The sequence below is a fragment of the Camellia sinensis genome, chromosome 12 (genome assembly GCF_055761805.1).
Source record: "Camellia sinensis isolate YWXY chromosome 12, ASM5576180v1, whole genome shotgun sequence".
Taxonomy (NCBI): Eukaryota; Viridiplantae; Streptophyta; class Magnoliopsida; order Ericales; family Theaceae; genus Camellia; species Camellia sinensis.
The window spans coordinates 59,884,436-59,911,224 of NC_138972.1; the positions used below are offsets into that span (position 1 = coordinate 59,884,436).

At 36.9% G+C, this 26,789-nt stretch overlaps 1 protein-coding gene, 1 long non-coding RNA gene and 1 pseudogene across 20 annotated transcripts; 2 read left to right on the plus strand and 1 right to left on the minus strand.

Annotated features, from left to right (window-relative positions):
• Positions 1 to 295: 295 nt before the first annotated feature.
• On the plus strand, positions 296 to 25,881 carry LOC114271872 (ERAD-associated E3 ubiquitin-protein ligase HRD1B). 18 transcript variants are annotated; one of them, XM_082898727.1, is made up of 12 exons: positions 557 to 728; positions 905 to 988; positions 1,131 to 1,190; positions 2,489 to 2,554; positions 8,857 to 8,911; positions 9,177 to 9,715; positions 11,770 to 11,946; positions 13,116 to 13,265; positions 13,361 to 13,557; positions 21,062 to 21,212; positions 22,855 to 23,131; positions 25,365 to 25,881. In XM_082898727.1, exons 6-12 carry the CDS (start codon positions 9,183 to 9,185, stop codon positions 25,533 to 25,535), a joined length of 1,656 nt encoding a protein of 551 aa, XP_082754853.1. In that variant the 5' UTR covers positions 557 to 728; positions 905 to 988; positions 1,131 to 1,190; positions 2,489 to 2,554; positions 8,857 to 8,911; positions 9,177 to 9,182; the 3' UTR covers positions 25,536 to 25,881. The 18 variants fall into 18 exon arrangements, with proteins under 18 accessions (XP_082754856.1, XP_082754857.1, XP_082754846.1 ...); XM_082898719.1 differs by lacking the exon at positions 2,489 to 2,554 and having other exon boundaries at positions 9,089 to 9,715; positions 21,056 to 21,212; XM_082898714.1 differs by lacking the exon at positions 2,489 to 2,554 and having other exon boundaries at positions 21,056 to 21,212.
• Positions 14,754 to 15,382, plus strand: LOC114257607 (uncharacterized; annotated as a pseudogene). The gene has a single exon (XR_014346477.1). The product of XR_014346477.1 is annotated as an uncharacterized LOC114257607 (transcript).
• LOC145804525 (uncharacterized) lies at positions 18,965 to 20,950 on the minus strand. Its single transcript, XR_014346478.1, has 2 exons — positions 20,770 to 20,950; positions 18,965 to 20,697 (listed from the first exon to the last, which is right to left on the minus strand). It is a non-coding gene; the product is annotated as an uncharacterized LOC145804525 (long non-coding RNA).
• Positions 25,882 to 26,789: the final 908 nt, after the last annotated feature.

The following is a 26,789-nucleotide window of genomic DNA, read 5'->3' on the forward strand; positions in this document are numbered from 1 at the left end:
TAAACTCGCTTTTCGTAACAGCAAATTTCAATTTTGGCAGGTTTCAGGCGACAGGGGTGGAAATGTGTTGAACTCGCGATTGTGAACCACGAGTTAGCTCATTTTGAAAATTCTTTCAAAATTAGGTTTAATTTAAAAATTTCTTTATTATTTTGACTTATTTAGAAAAATAGCCCCACAATTGTTGCTGTGAAAGGTATAACCAAAAAAACAATAGGCGCGAAAACAAAATTCACTATTTAAAAAAGAAAACGAATATATCAATACGCACTTTATCATTTAACTCTAACTCTGCACTTTACCATTTAACTCTAACTCTTTGGCTTTAAGGTATCGTTTAGCAATAGGTCAATTTAATAAAAAAATAAAAAAATTATTAAAAAAGTTAAAAATTTAATAATTTATATTAAAAATTATCTTTTCTCTTTATTTTTTACATATCTTTTTATAAAAAATTAAATAATCATTTCAAACATATTAATTTTTTTAATTCATATTTTAATTAAATAATTAATAAAAAATTATTAAATTAAACCGTTCCTAAACGAGGCAAGCAAAAGGAAGAGAGAGGGTTCATCTATTTCTCCTCTTTGGCAATCAAAAGGCACCAAGAGGCTTAAATCCTCTTCTAAACTCTTCTCCTTCCTCTGCTCTCAAACCCCCCATTTCTGTTTTGCTCCCCAAAGTTCCTCGTCTCGTCTCGTCAGGCACATCAAATCCTCTTTCAGGTAATCGATTCTTGATTTTTTATTTTATTATTATTATTTTTTTATGTTGGTTTGTTCATAAATTTCTTTGTCTGTTCATGGTTAAAAACTTTATTGTTGGTTTGAATTACTTTAATTTAGCTATGTTTTATCAATTTATTTACATTCACTATGACTTTTGTTTTCAACTATTTCAGTTGAGCATTAATTTTTGAATCCTTGAGAGAGAGAAAGAAAGAGTCGAAGGGAGGAGCAAAGCAGATATACACCAAGTGAAGAAGGTACTACTTTCTCTATATCAACCCTTCCCCTCTCTCTCTCTCTTTCTCTCTCTATATCAACGCTTTTAGACTAATTTTGGCTTCGATTTAGGTTTTTCTTGCGCAATTTTGTTTTCAATTTTTAACTTTTAATTCAATTTAGGAACAACCTGGTTCGATTTTGTGAGTTAAGATCATCCAAAAGCTGTCGTTTTGAAAATAGGTGAGGGGTTTCTTCATATTTATCTATCTATGGTATCGATTTCCCTTCATATAAATACATATATCACTGTATGTTCATAAAGCCGATTGCTTTTTGTACTTTTTTTTATTTATATTGTTATTGGGTTTATTGGGGTTTTTTTTTTTTTTTTTTTTTTTTATGGTTAATTGGAGATATGTACAATGTTTTAATAGCAGTTTTTGAATTTGTTATATTTCCTTTGTAATAGCTAAGTTCTATAGGAAGAAGGTGATGCTTCTTTGAGTTATAGCTAAGTATTTGTTTTTTTTGTTTTTTTTTAATCTCCTATTTGGATTCGCTTTACAAGTATAATTCTTGAAATAAATCAAACTTTAAATCCCATCAAAATTGTATATAATTCTAAAAATAATTTTTTAAATTATAATTCGGGTTCTTTTTTCCCTTGAGAGTAGTTTGTTGTTAGAATTTTTTGTTATTTGTCTCTTGAGTGTAGATTTTTTTTTTATATAGAATATAAATTTACTAATTTAGGAAGACCAAGATATTCACACTCCACTTGTGAGAGGCTAAAAGACAAAAAAATGAGTGTGAAAAGTTTAGAGAGTGGAAATATCATTGCTTTAAATTATGCTATAAATTATTTTTCCATATCAAACAAACTTTTCATATTCATTACCAAAGTTCATCTCTTTCATTTGGATACACATTTGTATCGGTTGGATTTCTATTGTTGGAGGTGACCTGGATATATGTGTGATTCAGACCTCGTTTGAGAATAGGTTTTTTTAGTGACTTTTTGATTTTTTGGCTAAAATGTGATGTAAAAAAAACTAGTATGTTTGGGATGATTTTTTGACTTTTTACGAAAAGCTGTGCAAAAAATAGAGATAAAATGGAATCTTTGACATTTTGGTATAGGTTGCTGGCTTTTTGATTTTTTTAGTAATTTTTTGACTTTTTGGCTAAAATGGGCACTTGCCAAATGAGGCCTCAGTCTACATTGTAATAATTTTTCTAGTGTTCGTTACCATATTTGCTTCCATGATAAATATGTGCTCTGTTATATGACATTTTTTTATTGTTCCTTATAGTGTAAAGTTGATTGATCTTACAAAATACATATTACACTATTCAGTGATGAATATTTGTATGTTGAAATTGCAAATAACGTATGTAAAATGAATTTGGTGCATTGAAGCATTTGTATGATCTATTATCACTACTTTGCACATAAAATCAAGTTTTGGAATGACTTGAGAAATTTGTGACAACATAATATATCAAAAAATTGTGAACTTGTGTTTTTATTACTGTAGTACTTAAAGCAAATAGCAAGGGAACTGAGAACAACTTGAGGTCATTGAATTATTTGAAAATTTTGGGTAAGAAGGTGAACATATTGTATAAAAGCACTGGTTTGCTCTTTGTTATTTTACTTTGTATGCTTCACAAGTAAATAGATTGTGTTCTATTTAGAACCAGTTATTTTGTTTGGCCACTTGTTATTTTCTTAAATGCATCAGTTTCCTTTGTATTGTACTCATATTATTGGGCATGTTTTAGCCATCCGGTCGACCACTGGTGACTTTTTTTTAAAAAAAAATACATATTCTACGATATGCAAAAAAATCGTTGTTAAAAGATTTTTAATAGCATACAATGGAATGTCATTGAAGTGAACATCATAGCAGGACTTTACATTGCGCGTTGTAAAAACATATCCATGGCATGCATTTAGTGCCGTTAAAAGTGATTTTTGTTGTAGTAGAGGGTGACGCCAGTCATCCAGGCGGTCGTCTAGCCGGCCTTCCAGCTTACGTAATTTGGACAATTCAGACGAGTCTAAATTCGATGGATCAATCATTTTTTTGTTAGCTAAATTGCTACCTCCTCTTGGAGATGGTCTTTAATAAGATAGAAAATACCCATCACTTCAATTATAAAGTAAACAATTTTTAGGTAGTCTGAAATATTTGTATGATTAAAACATCTTTTTATGAACAATAACAAATTCCTCTAACATAAGCCATATATGGCAGGTTTTCAGGTAGTCTTAGTATTTGAACCACAATTAAACATGGATGACTGAGGTCTACTGTGACATAGTCACAACAGGCCCTGTTTTGACCAAGGGTGGGGGTTATTTTAAGGCTGGTGAAATGATCTAAATCATTTATTTATAAAGTTCGTCGAGCAATCATTGATTTAAAAAATTAAATTGATCACACATTGAGTAGAAGATTCATTTTTAAAATCACATTTGTCATCTAGTTTCTTTTCAAAACAAAAATAATCTGATCATATGAATGTTTAAGTATGATTAATTAATTAATTAATTTATTATGTAAATAATCTATTTAACGTGTTATACAAGACAAACCATTTGAATCATCTCCACAAACTCAAATGGAACCCATCCTTGCTCAAATCATCTTAACAAACCCCAAATGAACCCCACTCTTGCTCACAGCCGATCATTGTGCCTTGCTCACAGCCAACACCCCAAATATGTAAAATGTCCATAGTGATAACATTTTGGCTTTCTAAATGTGTTTGGGTATGTAAATGAGTGTAAGTGTAGCATTGTAAATCACAAGATCAAACTGCCTTTGGCATTTCTGGAACTGAGAGAAAAGAGAGAACCGAAGTAGAGAGAGGGGGGGGGGGGGGGGGGGGGGCTCCGGGGGGGGGGGGTTGTTTACCTCCTTGGCAACGTCGGTGTTATTGAGGACAACGATAGTGTTGGAACCAGTTCTGATAGAGTAGACTGAACCATAAGTCTTGGCCTATCTGGTGAAAGTCTTGTGGGGTTTCTTCTCCTTCAGTTGCAGCAGATTCCCAATCACTGGCAGCCCCGGTTCCTCTGCATGCATCCGTACATACTCAAATCAAATTAATCAACAACTTATTTCTAATTTTTGCAGAAAAAAAATAAAAAATAAAATAAAAATGGATTAAATTTATTTAATCCTCTTGTGATTGGAGACCACAACACTTTACCCCTTATCATTCAAACATAATAAAAAAGTCTTTATATGATTTTGTACTAAAATGTAACTGTTAGCACCGTTATTTATAGATATAAAATGACTATAATACCCTCAAACATTATTTTTTGTTATTTTCTTTCTTTCTCGTCTCTAATGCGCATAATTTATAATATCTAACATTAATTTAAGTAAATCACAATTAATTATAAATTCTTAATTATTTATTATAATTCTTAAATTTTTATTATAATTTTAATTTGATTGTATTTTATGTCACAATTAGTCCTATTTATTTTATTATTTATTATAATTACTACCTTTTTAATCTAATTTTAATGTAATATTTTAGATCACAACTAATCTTAAATTCTTAATTATTTATTATAATTCTTAATTATTTATTTTAGTCCGGAGGTTCCTTTATGGGGTCGGGAAAACTCGATCCCCGTTAGGGGACGGGGGTGGGGGGAGTGAGAGGTTCCCCGTCGGGGATCGAGGTCGGGGACGGGGAGTTCCATACTTTCGGGGATCGGGGACGGAGAGGGCAATCCCCGGCCCCGCCCCACCCCGTTGCCATTCCTAAAAGTAAATAAGTAGCTTATTTATTTATTCTAAATTATTACATCACATCTATAACTTTTTATATATATTTTTGTAAAAAAATTAATAAAATATTAAATAAATAAAACTCAAACAACCACTTAATAAATATAATCAATGTGGCGTTAGGTAAAACGGGATGAGAAAAACAAAACTCACACCTATTATACTTTTTTATCGAGCTTAAAAAAATTTGCACAGGATAAAAGATAATCATCATTCCTAATTAGGAATGGGGGTGCAATTCGGGTGGGTTCGGTTGGGTTTGAGAGGTTGTTCAAGCTTAGACCAAGTTGTGCTGAAATCTGCTCGGGCCCACCCAGGCCCGAATTGTAACCTGAGGTTGCATGTTCAAGCCCGACCCGAGTTAACCTGAATTGCCCGAGCTGCCTGAATTGTAAATCAATTTCAATTTTTTTTTTTTTACATTATTAAATTATTAAACTTTGATTCTATTTAATTTAATTTTTTATATAGAAAATCATTAATATCATTAAAACAAATAATTTATATAACGTAAGAGAGATACCGCTGTAGTAATCTTTACAATTTATGAGTTGAAATAAAAAAAATAAGATTTTATGCTATTTGTATATATAATATATATTCAATATGATTTAATAATCTGAATTATTTTAATATCATGTAATGGCTAATAATTTATATATATATATTTAATATTTGTGTATATCTATATATGTATAATTTAGGTTTTGAGTTGCTCGGGTTATTTAATAACTTTGTTTAAGTCCGTCCAAATTTAATTCAGATTTCTGAATATTTGCCCAAGCCCGTACCAAATTTGAAAATATCTTGTTAAAGCCCTAAAAAAATTGGGCTGGGTTCGGGTTGCTCAGTTTAAGCCCCCCTAGATTACACCCCTAACTAGGAATGATAGTAGATTTAGTCAGGTTCGTAATGCTCATCCCTATCCATATCATATTATAACAAGTCACATTAGATAGGTGGTTTGGATCAGTGTTATAAAAAGCGCGCTTAGGCGCACGCCTAAGCTCAAGGCGAGGCAAGGCGCAGCTTTGCGCCTCAGGCATGGTGAGGCGAGGCGACATAGGTGAAGCGCTGCCTAGGCGATGAGGCGAGCGCCTTATTACGAAGCGCAAGGCGAGCGCCTTGTGCGCCTCGGACCAGTCGAGTTTGCCCTAACCAGGAGAGAAGAAAGAGAGAAGAGAGGAGTACTGGGTTTGAAGCTCCGACCAGTCGAGTTTGCCCTAACCAGTCGATTGACAACCTTCGACCTTCGATCGACCTCCGACGAGCTTCGATCAACCTTCGACGAGCTCCGACGACCTCCATCGACCTTCGCCTTCGCCTTCTCTCTCTCTCACTTTGCCTGTTTCTCTGTTCTCTCTCTCTCTTCGACTCTGTTTCTATATATATATATATAGATATATGTATAGTATAAATTATAATTTATATTATATTATTATAACTTTTTATTTTTTATTTTTTATTTTTATTATATATTTTTATTTATGTTTTTATAAATTATATTTATATATATGATATGTTTTTATTTATATATTATATATATACCTTTATAAATTATATATATGTTTTAAAATAAATTATATATATGTTTCAAAATAAAAATATTTATAAAAAAAATTTTAAAATTTAAGAAATAAATAAAATACTATATATATTAAAAAAATTAATGATTTTTTTTCTTCTTCTCTTCTCTTCTTATTAAAAAAAAATTAATAATATACATATTAAATATTTACTTATGTTAAAAATTGTGCTATATTAATATTTTGCTTAACTTCTATATTTATAAAAAAAATTTTAAAATTTAAGAAATAAATAAAATACTATATATATTAAAAAATTAATGATTTTTTTTCTTCTTCTCTTCTTTTCTTTTCTTCTCTTCTCTTCTTTTTTTACCCCAACTTTATTTTGACACATATTTTTTCCTTTCAAAAAAAAAAAAAAAAAACCCAAAACCATTTTCCAATTTGCACAACAAACCATAATTTATTCATCTCCGGGATTCACCCCGATCCACATTTTACACCACAACCACACAAAAAAAAAAAAAACAAAAAAAACAAAAAAAAAAAACAAAAAATACAAAAAAAAACACAAGATCACCATCACCACCACAACTGATTTGTTTTCTTTTCTGCCGACGGCCACCCACCGACCTACTCTGCCGCCGGTCTTTTCTTTTTGCCTCCGTCCTGGGCGGTCCTTGACGGTGCTGCCTCTGTGCTTCCTAATCCACCAAGCACATTCACTCCCCCCTGCTCCTCCACTGCAGCATATGGCGGACCTCCAAATCGGAACATCACGGTGGCCTTCCGCTTCAGCTCCTTATTTTCCGTCTTTAGCACACTAATCTCTGCTCGCGCATCCTTATACATGCGTTGGAGCAGAGCCAGCTGGGAGTTTAACTGTTGCACCTCATTTGTCCTGCTCTGCAGCCGGTGCGACAAATTTGTGACCGCAGTCATGGTTTCCACGCATGACTTCAGAGTATACTGATTGGCCTCAATATCAGTTTGCACCGCCATTTTTTGCTCCACCGACCGCATCGGAAAGTTCAAAGGAGCAAAACCAGAGGTGTTTGGTTGAGGTTCACTGGCCACCACACCAGTTATTTCTCTTGTGGACTCATTCAGTTCTGGAAAGAGCGTAAGCAGTCCACGGGAAGAGGAGGCCATGTTCTGGTTAGCTGGACGGGAAGAAGAGGCCATGTTATGGGTTGCTGAGTTTTTCAGAGAAGGGTTGGTTACAGAGTGTTTCAAGATTTGCAGCTCTTAGAGACAATCTCTCAGAAAACGAATATCTCTCTCAGAAAATGAAGAGTTTTTTGTTCAGAAGTTTTTTCACAAAGTTTTTTTTTGTCTTCGCTTCTGCCTCAAGCTCCGCCTCAGTTTATAAAGACCCTGACGAAGAGGCAGACACGCGCATCATGCGCCACTCGGCGCTCGAAGACAAAATGGGCGCGCCTTTTGATGGCACGTCTTTTGATGGCACGCCTTTTGATGGCACGTCTTTTGATGGCACGCCTTTTAACAGATTGGGCACACCTTTTGAGGGTGCGACCACCTCACCTACTCCACTAAACCTAACCCACTACACCACTACCACCTCACCTACTCCACTAAACCTAACCCACTACACCACTATCACCATCCACTACACACCATCCACTACACCTACATCTATATAAGGAACCATTTGTAATAGACAGAAAATGTATCAAGATATCAATCAATATATCAATCAATATACATCAATCAATAATAATACATCAATTTATTTTACAGTATGAATTAATTTATTTATTTATTTATGTATGTAATAATCATAATAATTAATTAATTTATGTATCTATTTTTTTAATTTATGTATGTATGAATTAAATAATTATACTAAAATTGTTATTTAATTTAAACATTATACTGAAATTGTTTAAAAACACTCTATATTAATTTTTCTATTTTTTACAAAGACTGTGCGCCTTATTTCAATAAAGCTCGCGCCTCGCCTTGCGCCTTGCGCCTAGGCCCCGAGAGACCTTCAGCGCCTTAGTGCGCCTTGAGCCTTTAAAAACACTGGTTTGGATTAGTAGAAAAATGGGTTAATTTTACTACTTTAAAAATTAGAATTTATATGAGTTATAATTATAATCTTTTAGTTATTTAATCTAATTATATATATATTTTAAATTAAATTATGTATCATAGATATAAATATATACTAAAGAATAATGGGCAACTCGGTTGAGACTCTAGGAGGCCGGACGGACCGTTTGGGTTTGGTGAAATTATTTATTTGGTCATATCCGAGTACAAATGAGAGGCCGGACGGATTGGGGGAATACTTTCAACCAATCAAAATCACAGAGTATATAAATTTTCCTGATTTTGACACCTATTATAAATCAGACACGTGGCAACCAAGCATTGGCAATTTATTCCATCGATGACGCGCATACTCTCTCACATCACACGCACAAAAACACACAAGCAGCGTGATATACTTGTTCGCACTTTGCACACGATTTTTTTTTGTGTTTTCTTGTTTGGTTTTTGATTTTATTTCTGGGGATTCTTCTTCTTCAGCTGTCGAAGGTGAGAGTGATCGCCGACGAAATCCACAGACAGAGAGGCTCAATAGGTACTTTTCCCTATACATATACAAACCTCATCGCCTTACAGTTCTAGGGTTTTTTTTTTTTTTTGATTCGATCATTCTATTATTCGATTTCTCCATAATTTGATTTTAATAATTTGAAATCTCATTACTTTCGTTGCAATTTTATTTTGACAATTGTTATCGATCTCATATATTCAGGTTGAATTTTTCTTATACATATATATATATATATATATATTTGGGGAGAGTTGAATTGATTGATAAATTCGATGCAAAAAACGTACAGAGCAAAATGATGAGGCTGCAAACGTATGCGGGGCTTAGTCTGGTAGCCACACTGGTGGTTATTTATCATGCGTTTCACAGAAGAGGGCAGTTTTACCCTGCAATGGTTCATTTATCATCCTCCAAGATCAGTCTGGTGCTTCTTCTCAATATGGGCCTTGTCTTTATGTGTGTTTTGTGGCGATTCACCAAACGGCTTTTCCTTGGATCACTCCGGGAAGCCGAGGTGGAGAGGCTGAATGAGCAGTCATGGAGGGAAGTCATGGAAATACTCTTTGCAATCACCATCTTCCGCCAGGATTTTTCCGTCACATTTCTTGCTATGGTCACTGCTGTTTTGTTAATTAAGGCTTTGCATTGGTTGGCTCAAAAGAGAGTTGAGTACATCGAAACAACCCCGTCTGTTCCCATGTTGTCTCACATCCGAATTGTGTCTTTTATGGGATTCCTTCTCTTTTTAGACAGCCTCTTTTTGTACAACTCTGTAAGCTATTTGATACAAACGCGGCAGGCTTCGGTTTCTCTCTTCTTTTCATTCGAGTAAGTCTTTGTTGTTACTTTACTTTTTAGTTTACTTGTCAATTTGATCACCAGAATTGGGTTTTTCCTGATTAGAGAGGAGGCATTTTCAAATATGGTTATATTTTGCATATACAATGTAAAGCTCAAGTTACCACTAATATATACAATACATGTAAACTAGGTGGGATTGAGTGAATGAAATATCACATATCAGGGTTTCACCCCTTTTGTTGCTTTTTAATACAATTTCCTTTCCTCGTCAAAACAAGAAAAAACAATCCATATTATGGTTGGAATGGCTATATAGACTATATTACTATTAATGTTTATATTGGCACATCACACAATGCTCTGAACATAAAAGGCTTTGTGTGAGTTTGTGTGCGCACGCATGTGTGTGTATATATATATATATGCAGTGTTTTAAAAGGCTCTAGGCGCACTGAGGCGATAAGGTCTCCTATAGCCTAGGCGCGAGGCGAGGCGCGCGCCTCGCCAAAGTGAAGCTCAAGTAGTAGAAGAAAAGCAAAATTATAAAATAGGCAAATTTTTCAACATAACAAATATATATATAATATTTAAAAAATCATAACCATTTTCGATAATCTCTAAACATAACATTCAATCTTCTAAAAATTAAAAATATAATATCCAACAAAAGATATAAAGTATAACATTCAATCTTTTATCATTTTTTGCTCTCTTTTGACTACATTTGGTCATTTTATATTGAATAGTTTTGAATCCCTGTGGGTATGTCCACAAAAAAAGCACTTAATCAACAATTGGAGTAGAAAAATGGGTAAAGCCCATGAAGCCCACGCCTTGCGCCTCGAAAAAAAGCCCTCGCCTCAGCGCCTAAGCTGCGCCTCGCATGTTGCGCCTCGCCTCGATCTGTTCAAAGCGCAAGGCTGCGCCTCATTGCGCCTCGCGCTTAGGCTCGCGCCTAAGCGTGCCTTTTAAAACACTGTATATATGTATCTGTTTTTAATCTCACTTGTATTGTATAATGCTAAATAATATCTACAACAAAAAGTGTTTTAGCTACCAATGGGCATGTAATGGAACCATAATGATGCAATACCAGCTATGAGCTAACTTGTGGACAAGTTTATTGGTGTTGAAACAAAATAATTATTTTGGTTTTCATGATCTGAAGTAGTTGATGGGATCACAGTTGATGCCATTTCAGAAATAACAAAAACTATAGATGTGAAGCACATTATATTGGCTTTATAACATTCATTGAGAATCTTTATAATATTTATAAAAATAAAAAAAAAGTGTTTTAACTACAGCTAGGCATGTAATGAAACCATAATGATACAATACCAGCTATAAGCTAACTTGTGCACTAGTTTATTTGTGTTGAAACAAAATAATTATTTTAGTTTTCATGATCCGAAGTAATTGATGGGATCACAGTTTTCCCATTTCAGAAATAATGAAAACTATAAATGTAAAGCAGATTATCCCTATGATATTTGCTGTGTAACATTCATTGAACATATCTATTATGATATATATGCAACATAACTTACTCTTTTCAGTCCATCGAACATTTTATATGTAGACATTCAGTTGACCATGGTTTTAACCACCTCATGGGTCCTGGTAATAGTTGACTCGGACCTAATATGGATTATTATTTAATAAAAATGCTTATAATGCTGAAAACAAAAAAGGCACATTGTTGATAATTTCACACTCAATGATGCATGCATATACATAATGCTATATCCCAGTTTTATTTTTTTTCTTTTTCCTCTTCGTTTTTTTATGGCATGGCATTGTAATTTGAGCATGGTGCACATGGGTAGCACTGGTAAAAGGAAGCAATATATTTATATTTATGTAGTACGGGTATACATGCTTATAAGGATTTTGAAGTTCATATTTTATTGAAGTTTTTCATTTTTATTTTTGGTAGGTTCGTTTACAGAACCTACTTGTTTAAGTTTTACGTTTCAGTAGTTGTTCCAAATGTACACCTGGGTAAATTCTTTGGAGTCATGTTTTTTATAGGTGGTTCTGATACCTATCTATTATTATTTTTTGTTAATGTATATTAGGTATATGATACTGGCAACAACAACAGTGTCAACATTTGTAAAATATGTTTTCTACGTCAGCGACATGCTTATGGAAGGACAATGGGAAAAAAAGGCAGTCTACACCTTTTACTTGGAACTTATCAGGGACTTGCTGCACTTGTCTATGTATCTGTGCTTCTTTCTTGTGATTTTCGTGTAAGTAATTTATCTGACTTTGGTTGTCTGCGTGGGTGTGTTTGTATATGCATATGATACTCAATGGATACCTACAACACGTACCATTAACATGGGTGTTGAATGGTTGTTTGAATGTTTGTATCTATTTGCCTTGCTAGATACGTGTGCATGCGTATCTACATGTCATGTCTATGTTTGAAGTGATTTCCACAATGATGCTATAGGACTTCTTATTTTCAATATGTAACATAGTTACCCTGTGATTCTGAACCTAAAATCTTGCTTTGTAACCTTGGTCTGTTAAGGCCTTTGCTTATGTGACTAATATCAAGGTTATAATTATTACTTCCTTAACGGAATATGGTGAGTTGTTAACTCGTATCTTGGTTTCTCTTTCTTCTTCTTCTTCTTCTTCTGATGAACAAAATCTGATGAACAAGCTTCATTAATTCACATCTTTATTAAAAGTATGTTGCATTATTATCACTTCCTTAACTGAATATGGTGACTTATTAACTCGTATCTTGGTTTCTCTTTCTTGTTTTCATTCTTCTTCTTCTTTTTGTCTTCTCTCTTCTTTTCTTTTTCTGTCTTTTTCTTTTAAAAAAGTACGTTGCATTATTAAAAAATCTGATGAACAAGCTTCAGTGCTAACCTCGTTATGTTTGCCACACCTTTGGAGGTGGATCGGTTGTGAAGCAGATCTTTAATTTTGCATCTGCTAGCAAATTGGCATCTTGTTTATCCTAGAAGTGAGTGCCTTTGCTTCTAGTGAGCACACCAACAAGAATACTATTGTCATAAGGATTTCTAGATATCTAGTAAAGCTCCATATATGTATATATATTTTAAAAGGGAGTTTTTGAAAAACTCTTGAACATGTTTAAATACATTACTGACATGGTTATGTAGCCTCTTCCCCCCCTTCCCCCCCTTCCCCCCTTCTCTGTTTCCTGATTAAAAATAACAATTTATCACAATGTTTGCTTTCCTTTCTTACCGCTGACAGTCCTGAGAAATTTCTGTCTGCGCTCTTTTACCATGAAATGACTATTTTTTAACAATGTTTCTTTTCCACTTCTTTTTTTTTCCTCCCTTCTATTGGGTCATGTCCCATTTAGGAGGTTTTTTATTAGTTTTTCTATTCCACACATGGAATGATGTTTACTTGTGTTGTATTTCCCCAGGAACTATGGTGTGCCTCTGCACTTGATTCGGGAGCTCTATGAGACATTTCGTAACTTTAAGGTTCGGGTTAATGATTACATTCGTTATCGGAAGATCACTTCGAATATGAATGATCGTTTTCCAGATGCAACACCTGAAGAGCTCAATGCGTGAGTTGTCCCCTTGATTCAGTACATTGAACGTATGTCTTCTTATTAAATACTCTGATGTATAGTAACATGATTTGTTACTGATGCTCATGCAGAAGTGATGCAACCTGCATCATTTGTCGTGAGGAGATGACTACCGCCAAGAGACTAAGTTGTGGCCATCTGTTTCATGTGCACTGCCTCCGGTCATGGTTAGAGCGACAACACACATGTCCTACTTGCAGAGCCCTTGTTTCACCACCTGAAAATGGGACTAGTACTTCTGGATCACGGGCAGATGCTCACCAACAAGGTAATCATATCTTTTGTTTTTTGTTTATGTTGAACAGCCCCGTAGTAATGAACTCAATTTTGTTGATTGAAAATTGTGAAACTTGATATTTGACCTTAGATGAGAGCTTCAATTTGAGGGGTTTGCAATAAATAAAATAAATAAATAAATAAAAATAAATAAAAAACTGCGCAATATGGTCCCTCCAAATTACTTTTGTCGTGTTCTCATTAAATAAAAGTTTCTGCATCGCTTATCAGAGTCATGTAAAACGTGTCCAAATATTCTATGGGATTATTCACTGGAAAGTCTTGAGGACTTTCCTTTCCAACTGACCAAAGTATTCGGCATTATGTATGGCAGCTTCCTTAAAGAAAACAGAAAAAGAAAATAAGCTATATAGCAATCAGTATTGTGCAAATTGTATGGATGCAGTAAGATTTATGTTAATATACACTTTTTTCGTTTATTTATTTAAATGTTTTGCTCTTACATTTTTAAGCTTAGTATCATCCACAACAACAGACACAGGCAGCAGATAGTAGCATGGCTTTGCTTATTTCTTGCTAGCAGAAACATCAATGTGATTAGATGGTATTTTGTGATCTTAAATCCCTTAGTTTTTGTGGAAATGTAAAATTTTCTTCCATCTAAATGATATTGCATACTGAGGTGTTATTGGTCATTCTAAAATAATCCAGCTATATCTTTATTTTTTGGGCATAGTTTAATTCTTAAGCTTGATTATGGTATGTGCCATAGTTTGTTTGTTTGTTTGTTTTTTTTTTTGAGCTAGGTATGTGCCATAGTTTGATCACACTTTCTGTACATGCAACTTAAGAAGAGGCTCTGTTAAAATCCACCTACTCTCCACCTACTTCACCCACTTAAACCTACTCCACTAAACCTAACCCACTACACCGCTACCACCTCACCTACTCCACTAAACCTAACCCACTACACCACTACCACCTCCACTTCACCTACTCCTTACCTACTACACACTCACCCTCTTCTATATATAGGAATCATGAATCATTGTAATATATATCAAAATATATCAATCAATAATATGCATCATATCAATCAATAATATACATCAATTTATTTTTACATGGTATCAGAGCAAAGTTAAGAACTTAGTATTTTTCGCCTCACCGGCGGGCGGCAACCTCGCCTTGGCCGCCCGCCGGACCTCAACCTAGTCTGCTAAAATTTTCTACACATACCTTAAAATTTCCATTTCCAGGAGCCCTTGCTTGGCTTCGCTTTGTCTCTTCTCATCAATGGGTTCATCAGAATCAACACTCTCAAGCTCACAGAGGGCGGACGATGAGATCAGCACCGTCTCTTCGCAATCAGAAGTCGTAGATCCCCTCCTAGAGAAGCTCAGATCCCTTAAAATCGCAACTCCAATATTGACAGCACCACTGGAAGAGGAGACTAGCTTGACAGACATTCTAGTGAGAAAACCCTCATCCTCTTCTGCTTCAGTAAATCCGATGGTGCTGCTGGAGCTCTTCTCAATGTACCGTGATTGGCAGGAGGCAAAAATCCAGACGATTAGTAAGAAACAGGAAGAGGTAGAAAACAAGATAGAAGTTGCAGATGCTTTGACAGGTTGATCTTGGGGAGCTGAAGGGAAGGTTGACTGAGGTGATTAGCAACTGTGATTCATTATGCAAGAGAATCAATGCAGAGGGACCTGAATCACTGAGATCATCTGTCAAGCCATTTTCAGTGACCTCAGCAGACCTGGAAACCAGTTGTCGCTCCCATGGAAAGAGCGTTAAATAGAAGCCTGTCTACCATGGTTTATTTATTACAACACCAATCCTCACCCGGCACCCCCATTCCTTTTTATTATTAGAGACCTGACTTGCACCTCCTCGGCCAACCCATTTCCCTTTTCTTCTTATTATTATATACACCTTTTCTATTCTCCATTATGCTCCACTCACCACTATCATCACATTTTCCCACTTTTTCACACCCACTTTAATCATATCCCTCCTTTCCCTTACTTTCTTCCACCCACGTTTTCACCATTTTCTTTTCTTTTAATATATATATATATATATTTTTTTATTAAAAAAAAAAAAAAAAAAAAAACATACACCCTTGTTTTTCTTATCCCCCATCCACAAATATTTTTCTCTATTTTCTTTATCCATTATTTTATTTTATTTTATTTTTCTTATTGCACAAAACAACATTCACAAAATCACACCAACAACATTCCACCACCTTGTCATTTTATTCATATCAGGGGCTCAACCCCGATCACACTTTTACACCACCACAAAAAAAAAAAAAAAAAAAAAAAAAAAAAAAAAAAACAGCAACAAATCAACCACATCCACAGGCAGGATTTTCTTCTCTACTCTGCCGCCGGTCTTTTCTTCTTGCCTCCGTCTTGGGCGGCCCTTGCCGGTGTTGCCTCCGTATTTCCCACTCCACTGGGCATGATCACTACTCCCTGCTCCTCCACTGCAGCATATGGCGGACCTCCAAAACGGAACATGACGGTGGCCTTCCGCTTCAGCTCCTTGTTTTCTGTCTTTAGCACACTTATCTCTGCTCGCGCATCCTTATACATGCGTTGGAGCAGAGCCAGTTGGGAGTTTAACTGTTGCACCTCATTTGTCCTGCTCTGCAGCCGGTGCGACAAGTTTGTGACCGCAGTCATGGTTTCCACACATGACTTCAAAGTATACTGATTCGCCTCAATATCTGATTGCGCTGCCATTCTTTGCTCCACAGACCGCATAGGAAAGGTCAACGGAGCAAACTCAGGGGCGTTTGGTTGAGGTTCAAGGGCAACCGCACCGGTTATCTCTCTTGTGGACTCGTTGAGGTCGGGAAAGAGAGTAAGCAGACCACGGGAAGAAGAGGCCATGTTCTGGGTAGCTGGACGGGAAAGAAGAGGCCATGTTTTTGGGTTGCTAAGTGTTTCAGAGAAGCAGCGATTACCGATTGGTACTGTCAGACAGGGTTGGTTACAGAGTGTTTCAAGATTTGCAACTCTTCGAGACAAGCTCTCTGAGAATGCAGAGGTTTCAACTGGTTTGTTATGCTTCCAAGCCTCAGCCTCCGCTTCGGTTTATAAAGACCCTGACGAAGAGGCCGACACGCGTTCTGTCGGTCACGTGCATCGCCGCGTGTCTGGCGCGCCTTTTGATGGCTCGCCGCTTGATGATTTCTGTCGGGCACATCTTTTGATAAAGTGGGCGCGCCTTTTGAGGGCGCGACTTTTGCGGGCTCGATGTATATATCTACATGTATATCTTTTGGGCAGCCTATATACACACTCATACAGTGTCTCCTTCATGGGTCCGACAAGACTCTGTAAACTGTCCCGACATTGATTCCGGTTAGCTCCTTCATGGGTCCGACAAGACTCTGTAAACTGTCCCGACATTGATTCCGGTTAGCTCCTTTATGGGTCCGACAAGACTCTATAAACTGTCCCGACATTGATTCCGGTTAGTTTCTACAAGGGTCCAGCAAGACTCCGTAAACTGTCACAACAACTGTCACAACATTGTCTGCTACAACGGTCCGACATGACCCCATAAACTGTCTTCTACATCGGTCTGACACCGCCATCCAGTGTCCTCTACACCGTTATGACACCACCATACAGTGTCCTCTACATGGTTATGACACCCCCATACAGTGTCCTCTACAACGTTATGACACCACCATCCAGTGTCTTGACCAATGGTCTGACACGACCATACAGTGTCTCCTATCCTCTTTTATTTTTATGTATTTTCTTATTTTGTTACTCTCTCCAAACTCAAGTTGGTTAGTTCCTATCCCCCTTGAGTTTGCGGGGGGCTGTTAAAATCCACCTACTCTCCACCTACTTCACCCACTTAAACCTACTCCACTAAACCTAACCCACTACACCGCTACCACCTCACCTACTCCACTAAACCTAACCCACTACACCACTACCACCTCCACTTCACCTACTCCTTACCTACTACACACTCACCCTCTTCTATATATAGGAATCATGAATCATTGTAATATATATCAAAATATATCAATCAATAATATACATCATATCAATCAATAATATACATCAATGTTAAAATCCACCTACTCCTCACCTACTTCACCCACTTAAACCTACTCCACTAAACCTAACCCACTACACCACTACCACCTTACCTACTCCACTAAACCTTCACCCACTTAAACCTACTCCACTAAACCTAACCCACTACACCACTACCACCTCACCTACTCCACTAAACCTAACCCACTACACCACTACCACCTCCACTTCACCTACTCCTTACCTACTACACACTCACCCTCTTCTATATATAGGAATCATGAATCATTGTAATAGATATCAATATATCAATCAATAATAATACATACAATTTATTCTCTCTCTTTCTCTATACATTATTTCTTATATGGTATCAGAGCTGGTTTAAAACCTAGTATTTTTCGCTTCCCCGGCGGGCGGCAACCTCACCTTAGCCGCCCGCCGGACCTCAACCTATTCCGCTGATAAAATCAACAAAGATTTGTGCAACTGTAGTCATGTGTGAGGCTGATGGAGAAGAATTCTTCACCTCATATGACGAGACAGTCTGGAACTGGAAACACTGCAACATTCTGCTCTGGAATTCTGCAGCAGCTAGATTATAGCTTGGTTGAATGCCAAGCTTTGGTTCTTCCACCCACTCTTGAACTTGCCCAGCAAAGTGTGAAGGTTCATGCTTGTGTTGGAGGGACTAGTGTGCGCGAAGATCAGCGCATTCTCTCCAGTGGGGTTCATGTTGTTGTTGGTACTCCTGGTCGTGTGTTTGACATGTTGCGGAGACAATCACTTCGCCCTGTTTACATCAAAATGTTTGTCTTGGATGAAGCTGATGAAATGCTGTCACGAGGTTTTTAAAAATCAGATCTATGATATTTTCCAGTTGCTGCCACCCAAAATCCAGGTTGGGGTGTTCTCAGTTGCTGCCACCCAAAATCCAGGTTGGGGTGTTCTCTGCCACAATGCCACCAGAGGCTCTTGAAATCACCAGGAAATTCATGAATAAGCCTGGAAAGAGAAAAAGCTCATGCTAGGATTTGCGAAGTGATTCGCTGCAGGAATTTTGGCTTTGGATGAAACCCTTACCATACTCCACTCATTCTCTCTCCACTTTATCACATGGGTTTGTCCCTCTCTCTCCTCCATTTGATTTCAAAAATCACTTATTTTTATTTATTTTTTCCAAGTCACTTTTCCTCTTTTTTAAATACCCCACTTTATTTTGAAACAATCGCACTGATGTTTTTCATATAATCCATCTATAAATATTTTTTATCTATTTTCTTTCTCCCTTGTTTTCTTTCATTTTATTTTTATTTTTTCAACAAAACACTCCCAAAAAAAAAAAAAAAAAAAACAACATTTTACAAACTTGTCATTTCTTCATGCCGGGGATCAACCCCGATCAGCATTTTACACCATAAAAAATAAAAAAAATAAAAATAAATAAAAATAAAAAAACACAAAACAAAACAAAACACAACCAACACAAATCGGAACAGTGGGATTTTTCTTCTCGCCTATTCCGCCGGTCTTTTCTTCTTGCCACCGTCTTGGGCGGCCCTTGCCGGTGTTGCCTCCGTGTTTCCCACTCCACTGGGCATGATCACTACACCCTGCTCCTCCACTGCAGCATACGGCGGACCTCCAAATCGGAACATCACGGTGGCCTTCCGCTTCAGCTCCTTGTTTTCTGCCCTTAGCACGCTTATCTCTGCTCGCGCATCCTTATACATGCGTTGGAGCAGAGCCAGCTGGGAGTTTAACTGCTGCACCTCATTTGCCCTACTCTGCAGCCGGTTCGACAAGTTTGTGACCGCCGTCATGCTTTCCACACATGCCTTCAACGTATACTGATTGGCCTCCACATCCGACAGCACTGCCATTCTTTGCTCCACAGACCGCATCGGAAAGTTCAACGGAGCAAACTCCGGGGCACTTGGTTGAGGTTCCAGTGCCACCGCACCAGTTATTTCTCTTGTGGGCTCGTTCAGTTCTGGAAAGAGCGTGAGCAGGTTCTGGGTAGCTGGACGGGAAGAAGAAGAGACCATGTTTTGGGTTGCTCAGTGTTTCAGCGCAGGGTTTACAGAGTGTTTCAGACTGCCAAAGTTTCAGAGGTTTCAGAATGGTATGCCTCAGCCTCAGCCTTCGTCTTGGTTAAATAGCCGAGGCAGCCACGCGTATCGCGTGCCTCTTGCCACCAGCCGACAAAACGGGCACGCAAGCCAAGGCGCCCACGTGCCTCGCCATCATGTCCGGCACACCTTTTTATGGATTGGGCACGCCTTTTGATGGCACGCCTTTTGAAAAATTGAGCGCACCTTTTGAGGATGCGATTTTTTATGGGTCCGACAAGACTCTGTAAACTGTCCCGACATTGATTCCGGTTAGCTCCTTTATGGGTCCGACAAGACTCTGTAAACTGTCCCGACATAGATTCCGGTTAGCTCCTTTATGGGTCCGACAAGACTCTGTAAACTGTCCTGACATTAATTTCGGTTAGCTCCTTTATGGGTCCGACAAGACTCTGTAAACTGTCCCGACATTGATTCCGGTTAGTTTCTACAAGGGTCCAGCAAGACTCCGTAAACTGTCACAACATTGTCTTCTACAACGGTCCGACATGACCCCATAAACTGTCTTCTACAACGGTCCGACATGACCCATAAACTGTCTTCTACAAACGGTCCGACATGACCCCATAAACTGTCTTCTACAACGGTCCGACATGACCCCATAAACTGTCTTCTACAACGGTCCGACATGACCCCATAAACTGTCTTCTACAACGGTCCGACATGACCCCATAAACTGTCTTCTACATCGGTCTGACACCACCATACAGTGTCCTCTACAACGTTATGACACCACCATCCAGTGTTTTCACCAATGGTCTGACACGACCATACAGTGTCACCTATCCTCTTTTATTTTTATGTATTTTCTTATTTTGTTACTCTCTCCAAACTCAAGTTGGTTAGTTCCTATCCCCCTTGAGTTTGCGGGGGGCTGTTAAAATCCACCTACTCCTCACCTACTTCACCCACTTAAACCTACTCCACTAAACCTAACCCACTACACCACTACCACCTTACCTACTCCACTAAACCTTCACCCACTTAAACCTACTCCACTAAACCTAACCCACTACACCACTACCACCTCACCTACTCCACTAAACCTAACCCACTACACCACTACCACCTCCACTTCACCTACTCCTTACCTACTACACACTCACCCTCTTCTATATATAGGAATCATGAATCATTGTAATAGATATCAATATATCAATCAATAATAATACATACAATTTATTCTCTCTCTTTCTCTATACATTATTTCTTATAATCAATTTATTTTTACAGGCTCATATAATGGTTTTGAGATAAATTGATGAATCTAGCTTCATGTATGTTGAAAATGGTGGCTAACTCTTTTAGTTGGGTTCAGGAACAGGCACAGCAAGTACACCTTCTCAGAATCCAACTGGAGATGATGTAGCAAATAACACTATCAGCCAGCATCAGACCAGACTCCAAGCTGCTGCTGCCGCGGCCTCAATATATGAGAGATCTTTTGTTTATCCTTCAGCAAATACATTAGTGTGGTATACAATTCTTTTCGCTGTTATACTGATGTCTTTTACTTCCTGATGCATTTACATTGTTGCTACTCCCATTGCCATTATTGTTGGTCTTGTCCTGCAAATGAAAAAAGAAAAGAAAAAAGTGCATTACATGGGGCTTTTGCCTACTAAAGTTCAAAAAGTTGGTAGGCATCCTTTATTTGATATGATGCTTCAACTCATCTGTCAAAATACTTGATTATTCCTTCTTTTTTGACATTTTTTTTTTCTTAATTAACTATACTCATCTGAGATTTTTTAATATAAGTTATCTCGGCCAGCAAGCTAGAGTTCTAATGGAGAGGAGAGGAGTCTTGGCATGTCCTGCAACTCAATGCAATCCCTAGGGCAATCAAGTGCCCCAAGTTTAAGTGGCCGGGGACTCTGTTGTCCTCTATCCTGAACCTGAGTAGAATCAATCACTTGTCTTTCCCATTACCTTAGCATTTATGCTTCAACATATATTCATCAATAAGGTATCTATATCACATTAAAAAAACTCCCAATCATGGATCGAAATTTTGTTTCGGTTAGCTTGGAAACAAAGTCATCTTGGAAACACAAGGGGAATGACAAGAATTTTGGAAATGTATGAAAATGTTAGGAATAAAAAACTAAAACCCATATAAATGTTAATACATTCTCAACTATTAAATAATTGAACATGTTGAGGTATATGAATATTTGATTAACAAAATGTTTATAAACTTAATTAGGATAGGGGATTTGCCATTGTAAGAAAATTGTGAATTTCTAGTTTTAGTAGGGATAGAAAAAGAAAAGAAAGAAAAAATACCAGTGTCAGTGACAGTCTTTATTAAAAAATGTACTTTGCAATTACAAATATAGAGAATATGTGACTTAATCATGCTTGTTTTATCTCTCTCTCTCTCTCTCTCTCTCTCTGTTATTTTTCTTTCAAATTTCACAGATTCTTTAATATTCTATTCTCATAGCTTGTTTTCTATAGGTTTGAGAGAGAGAGAGCAAGAAAACATTCTATCTAAAGCTTCTTTCCTGTGCATTAGCTTTCCCCCATCGTTGATGGTTCAGTGACTGAGGGGTCAGACCAGTTTTCAATGGGTTACTCATTTTGGGAGTGAGAATTTTGTCTAGGATTGGTTTGCCTAATACACTTGCATTCTTGATACGTGGATGGAGTAGCACTTCTTTTCTTTTCTGGATTTTTGGATCTAGGTGGGTTGCAAGGAACTACTTCTGTTACATAAATTTTGGCCAGTTGGTCCACAGAGTGCTGCTTACTATTGCTCCATGTCAGCATGGGTAAAAAGAGATGAAAACTCATGATTCTGGTGGGGTACAAAATCTGTCACTTAAAGGAGTAATGTGACTAACAATGCAATAATTTGACATGATTTGCCAAGATCTTTGGTTTTTTTGTTTTGGTTCCTTTTCTTCACTGTTATATATATGGATGAACCACTTATTGGTGCAAGTTGTGAACACTTCAATAAAGATTTTGAAAAATCCAGAAATGCTACATTTCATAGCTGTGGCCTGTGGTGAGACATGTGTCTGGTATTCATAACTGTTTTACACTACAAAACAGTCATTATGTATAACACAAAAGCATGAGGTTAACAAAATTATTCTTTGAGTGCAGGTCCCCTGGATATGCTTTACTTCCCCAAGCACAGAGGCCACTGTCAGACACTATTAACACGGACTCTAGTGGAGAACAATCTTCGACTAGTCAATCGCAACAGCATCCGATTGCAATCCCTGGTGGGCCTGCCAACTTGCCCTTTCCTCACTCTGATTTTGTCGATTTTCTTGCTCGTGGTACAGATGTGAACTATGGAGAGAGGTTTGGCAGCAATCTAAATACACCAGACTCTCAATTAGAGGCCCAGGAAAAAATTCTTCAGAACCAGATTAAGGTATGGTACATTACGTGCTGATCTTGTATCATTTGCCCTCTATTATGAAATGATTCATCCTATATCTCTTTTTTGTTTTTATCCTTTATTCGACTGCTTTGACATCATGATTTATTCCTAGAGTTTCCATAATCACCGTTTGCTTAGCTCAAGATATTATAACCTCCACTAATCGATTACCTGTTACTCGTGAAAAAATGAATTGGTTACTTGTTCCCTGTATAATTTATTGGTGAGACATTTCCTATTTTTGTGCTGTGTTGGATAATAAATTCTGGGGTTTTCTGGTTTGTGAATGTATGTATAAAAGCATCTATGTTTCCATGCATTATACATATATATGGAGAGAGGGAGGGAGGGAGGTTTTCTATTTTTTATATGTGACATGTACCTATCACTTTCCTTTCTTCTTTTTATTTTTATTTTTAATTTAAATAATTGAAATGTACCTACCAACTTTTTCTTTGTTAGTGACTGTGAAAACTGACAACTTGGAGTGGAAATATTTTGTGGCAACTGACGAGACTTGTTGAATATAAAATCTACAAATAAATTCAGCGTGGTTTAAGATATGAATGAATTATTTTGCTGCCATAACAGTTGAGCGAGGAAGTGGATATGTTTTCTCAAGAATATGAGTTGATGCATGGTCTTTTTTGTTTTTCCCCTAATTTTTCCCTTTACATGATTGTTTTACCTACTGAATTTTATTTAATTTATTATCTGATGAATTACTTCTTGGGAAAATGGGTAGCCCAACTGTACCAGATCTGCCTTGCAAAACATTACTGTGTTATCTGCTTAAAGATGGACTCCATCATCGATGAGCCCTGCCCTGCACCACACTCTCCTGAAAGCCCACTGTAACAAGAAAGGATATAATGGTAACAAGAAAGGACATGATGGATTCTTGTCTCAGCTGTCAATTCACCTATAGCGTACCCGTCAAAATATAAATCCAAATCCACTATCTCCACCTGTAGCCAAAGGCCATCCTTTGCATCAAGCACAACAAGAATTCCCAATTCACATGATCATGTCTTTTCAATATCCAACTTACAGTGCCCTGTTTCGCCACTTCTCAATTTAGAGTCAACACATTTATTGACCACGGTAACTGTATTCAAGATTTGTCTACCTCAACAAAAGTATTCTGAGAATCTGAAACCACCACATTCAACACCTGTTTTCAATCTAGAAATCGACACCTTTGCCCACGACTTATATGCATGCAACAACAGCAACACCAAGCAAACTAATAGGCTGAAAATCATTGATGTCTTCCGCACATCTTTTCTTTGGAATTAGAACTACAAATGATGCATTTTAGACGTTCTTAAACAACACATGCTCATCGAATAATGTCATCGTACCCAACACCTCTTTTAGCACACTCCAATACTATTGAAAGAATGATAGAATCATCCTATCAGGCCCTGGCTGAAGCCACAACGATGTAAATTTCTGCTTCCAACTAATTCCTCCATCTTTGCAATTCTTCTCCTTCCTCCTTCCCCTCTCCTTATCAAGAAGGTTGCTAACAGCCTTTGTAATCCAATCTCCGAATCTCCTCAAGCACCCTCGCTTTCTGCTCCTTTAAGCAGCCAAATTCCTCCACATTCCATGTCTTCAAGTCCTCCCAGCAGTAGCTAGGGTTCTCCACCAATTTATAACCCCTACTCCGATCAACCATGTTTTACCAGAAACCGTCTATGTGCAACCACCTGTTTTTTAAATTGGATTGGTGCCCTACCTATAGTAATGCCACTACTGTCAAGCAGAAGGGGCACATGGTCTGACACTGGCCATAGCAATGGAAGCCAGATGACATTAGAAAAATGCTCCTCCCGTCCCATCGACACAAAAAGCTATCAATCTCGGATAATTTTTTTCCACATATACTTGCTATTTAGTGAACACATGTATGCACTCATAAAAATATCTGCATATGTTTGTCTATGTGTCCTCTATATTCTAAGAAACAAATGTTCTCATTCCCCTGTTTAATATTCTAGGGATGTGATCTTTATAAATATCAGATTTGGTTAGGGTTCCACTAAATTGTATATAATGACAATTGTTTGAGTTTTATTTATTTATTTTGTGCAGTGAATGGTGTGCCTTTCTATCCATGCTCTTTTTTTTCTCATCTCAATCAGTCAAAAAAAGCCAAATAACTTGATTTTGTTTTTCTATCTTGACCTGACCACTTTCTCCCATTTATTTACAATAGATGTTGCAAAGCCAGCTCCACCTTGTACAAAATTCAAGAGCTGAGAAAAGCATGGACACAACTGTGACAGCATCTTCTGACTACAAAGGAAAGGCAGTTGCATCATCATCTTCATCGTGTGTTTCGGATTGTCATCGACATGGAGAGAGTGAAGAAACAGAGAAGAGGTAACCGGCCTTGCGCAAACGTGAACCTATATTACAAGGGGCTAGAGGCTGTGAATATAGGAAAAGACAAAGGGGTGGCGGCACAGCATTACCGTGTCTGCAAGTCATTTTGAGGTAGTTTTAAGAGCTCTGGAAATGTTGTACTTGAGTAACCTGCTCATTTAAAATTTTCAAGGTCTATAGCAAACAATGCCCCTTGTAAAGGACATTCTACGTAAGTGTGCATGTTTGGTATAGACTGACACACCCCTTCTGTGCTTTCATCTTTTATTTTCTTCCCTGTTTTCCTTTTTATAGTTGGCCATGACTCTGTAATATGCCATTTTCCTTCAAGCTATTTTTTGTGTCAAGAATATGGGGTATATTTGGAATATTAGTCTTTTTGGAGTCTCTGTCTTTTTTCTTTTTTTGTCCTTTGATCTTCTGGGTTAAATTTATATCCAAAATCTCTATTTTAAACTTTAGTTTCGCCATTGTATATGCTTTTTGAGTATTCAAATTACAATTTATATAGGGCCTAAACGTATGGAGAAAGAGAACAAACAGAGATCAATGAAGCTATGTCATCATCCTAAATTCTCTGCTTGTTGTATTAGAGTGTTTAGAAGGTTTCATTGAATTACAAGTGCTTGGAGTAATGGGATATGCTTGTGTGTTGTGTACATATGTTCTTTATTTTTTGGGGGGGAAATATTAAACCAATATCTCTATGAAGTGAAAAAGTTTTGTATAGGGTACAAGTATCACTATCCTTCTATCACTCACAAATATATATGGCTCTAGTGTTCCCTAAACATTCAATAATATAGCCTATATTTTATTATTTTTTACCAATCATAATAATGGAAGGTATTATATAGACATATTCCATTCATATATAAAAATCACTCAAAGTGAACTATATGATGAGAGCGGTGTGCATGTTTCAAAGAGTCGTTAGTATATGATGAGAATAATGTGCATATTCAACGAGACATTATAAGTGGTGTATTAATATACTTCTGGAGAAAATAAATAAGTTTTATTGGCCTTAATATTTTGTAGAAGTCACCTTAGAAGTCTGTATAGTTCGAAAATCTCTGAATTACGGAGGAACTTGGTCCTCTTTAATGACACAAGGTGATTAAGAGTATTTTTAACGGTGGTGCTACATGCACTAATTAATATACTAACTAGCGTATTAACACCAGTTATGACATTATTATTGACTCCACTTATTAATCACAGTACAAATATCAAAAATCACTTAAATTATGCC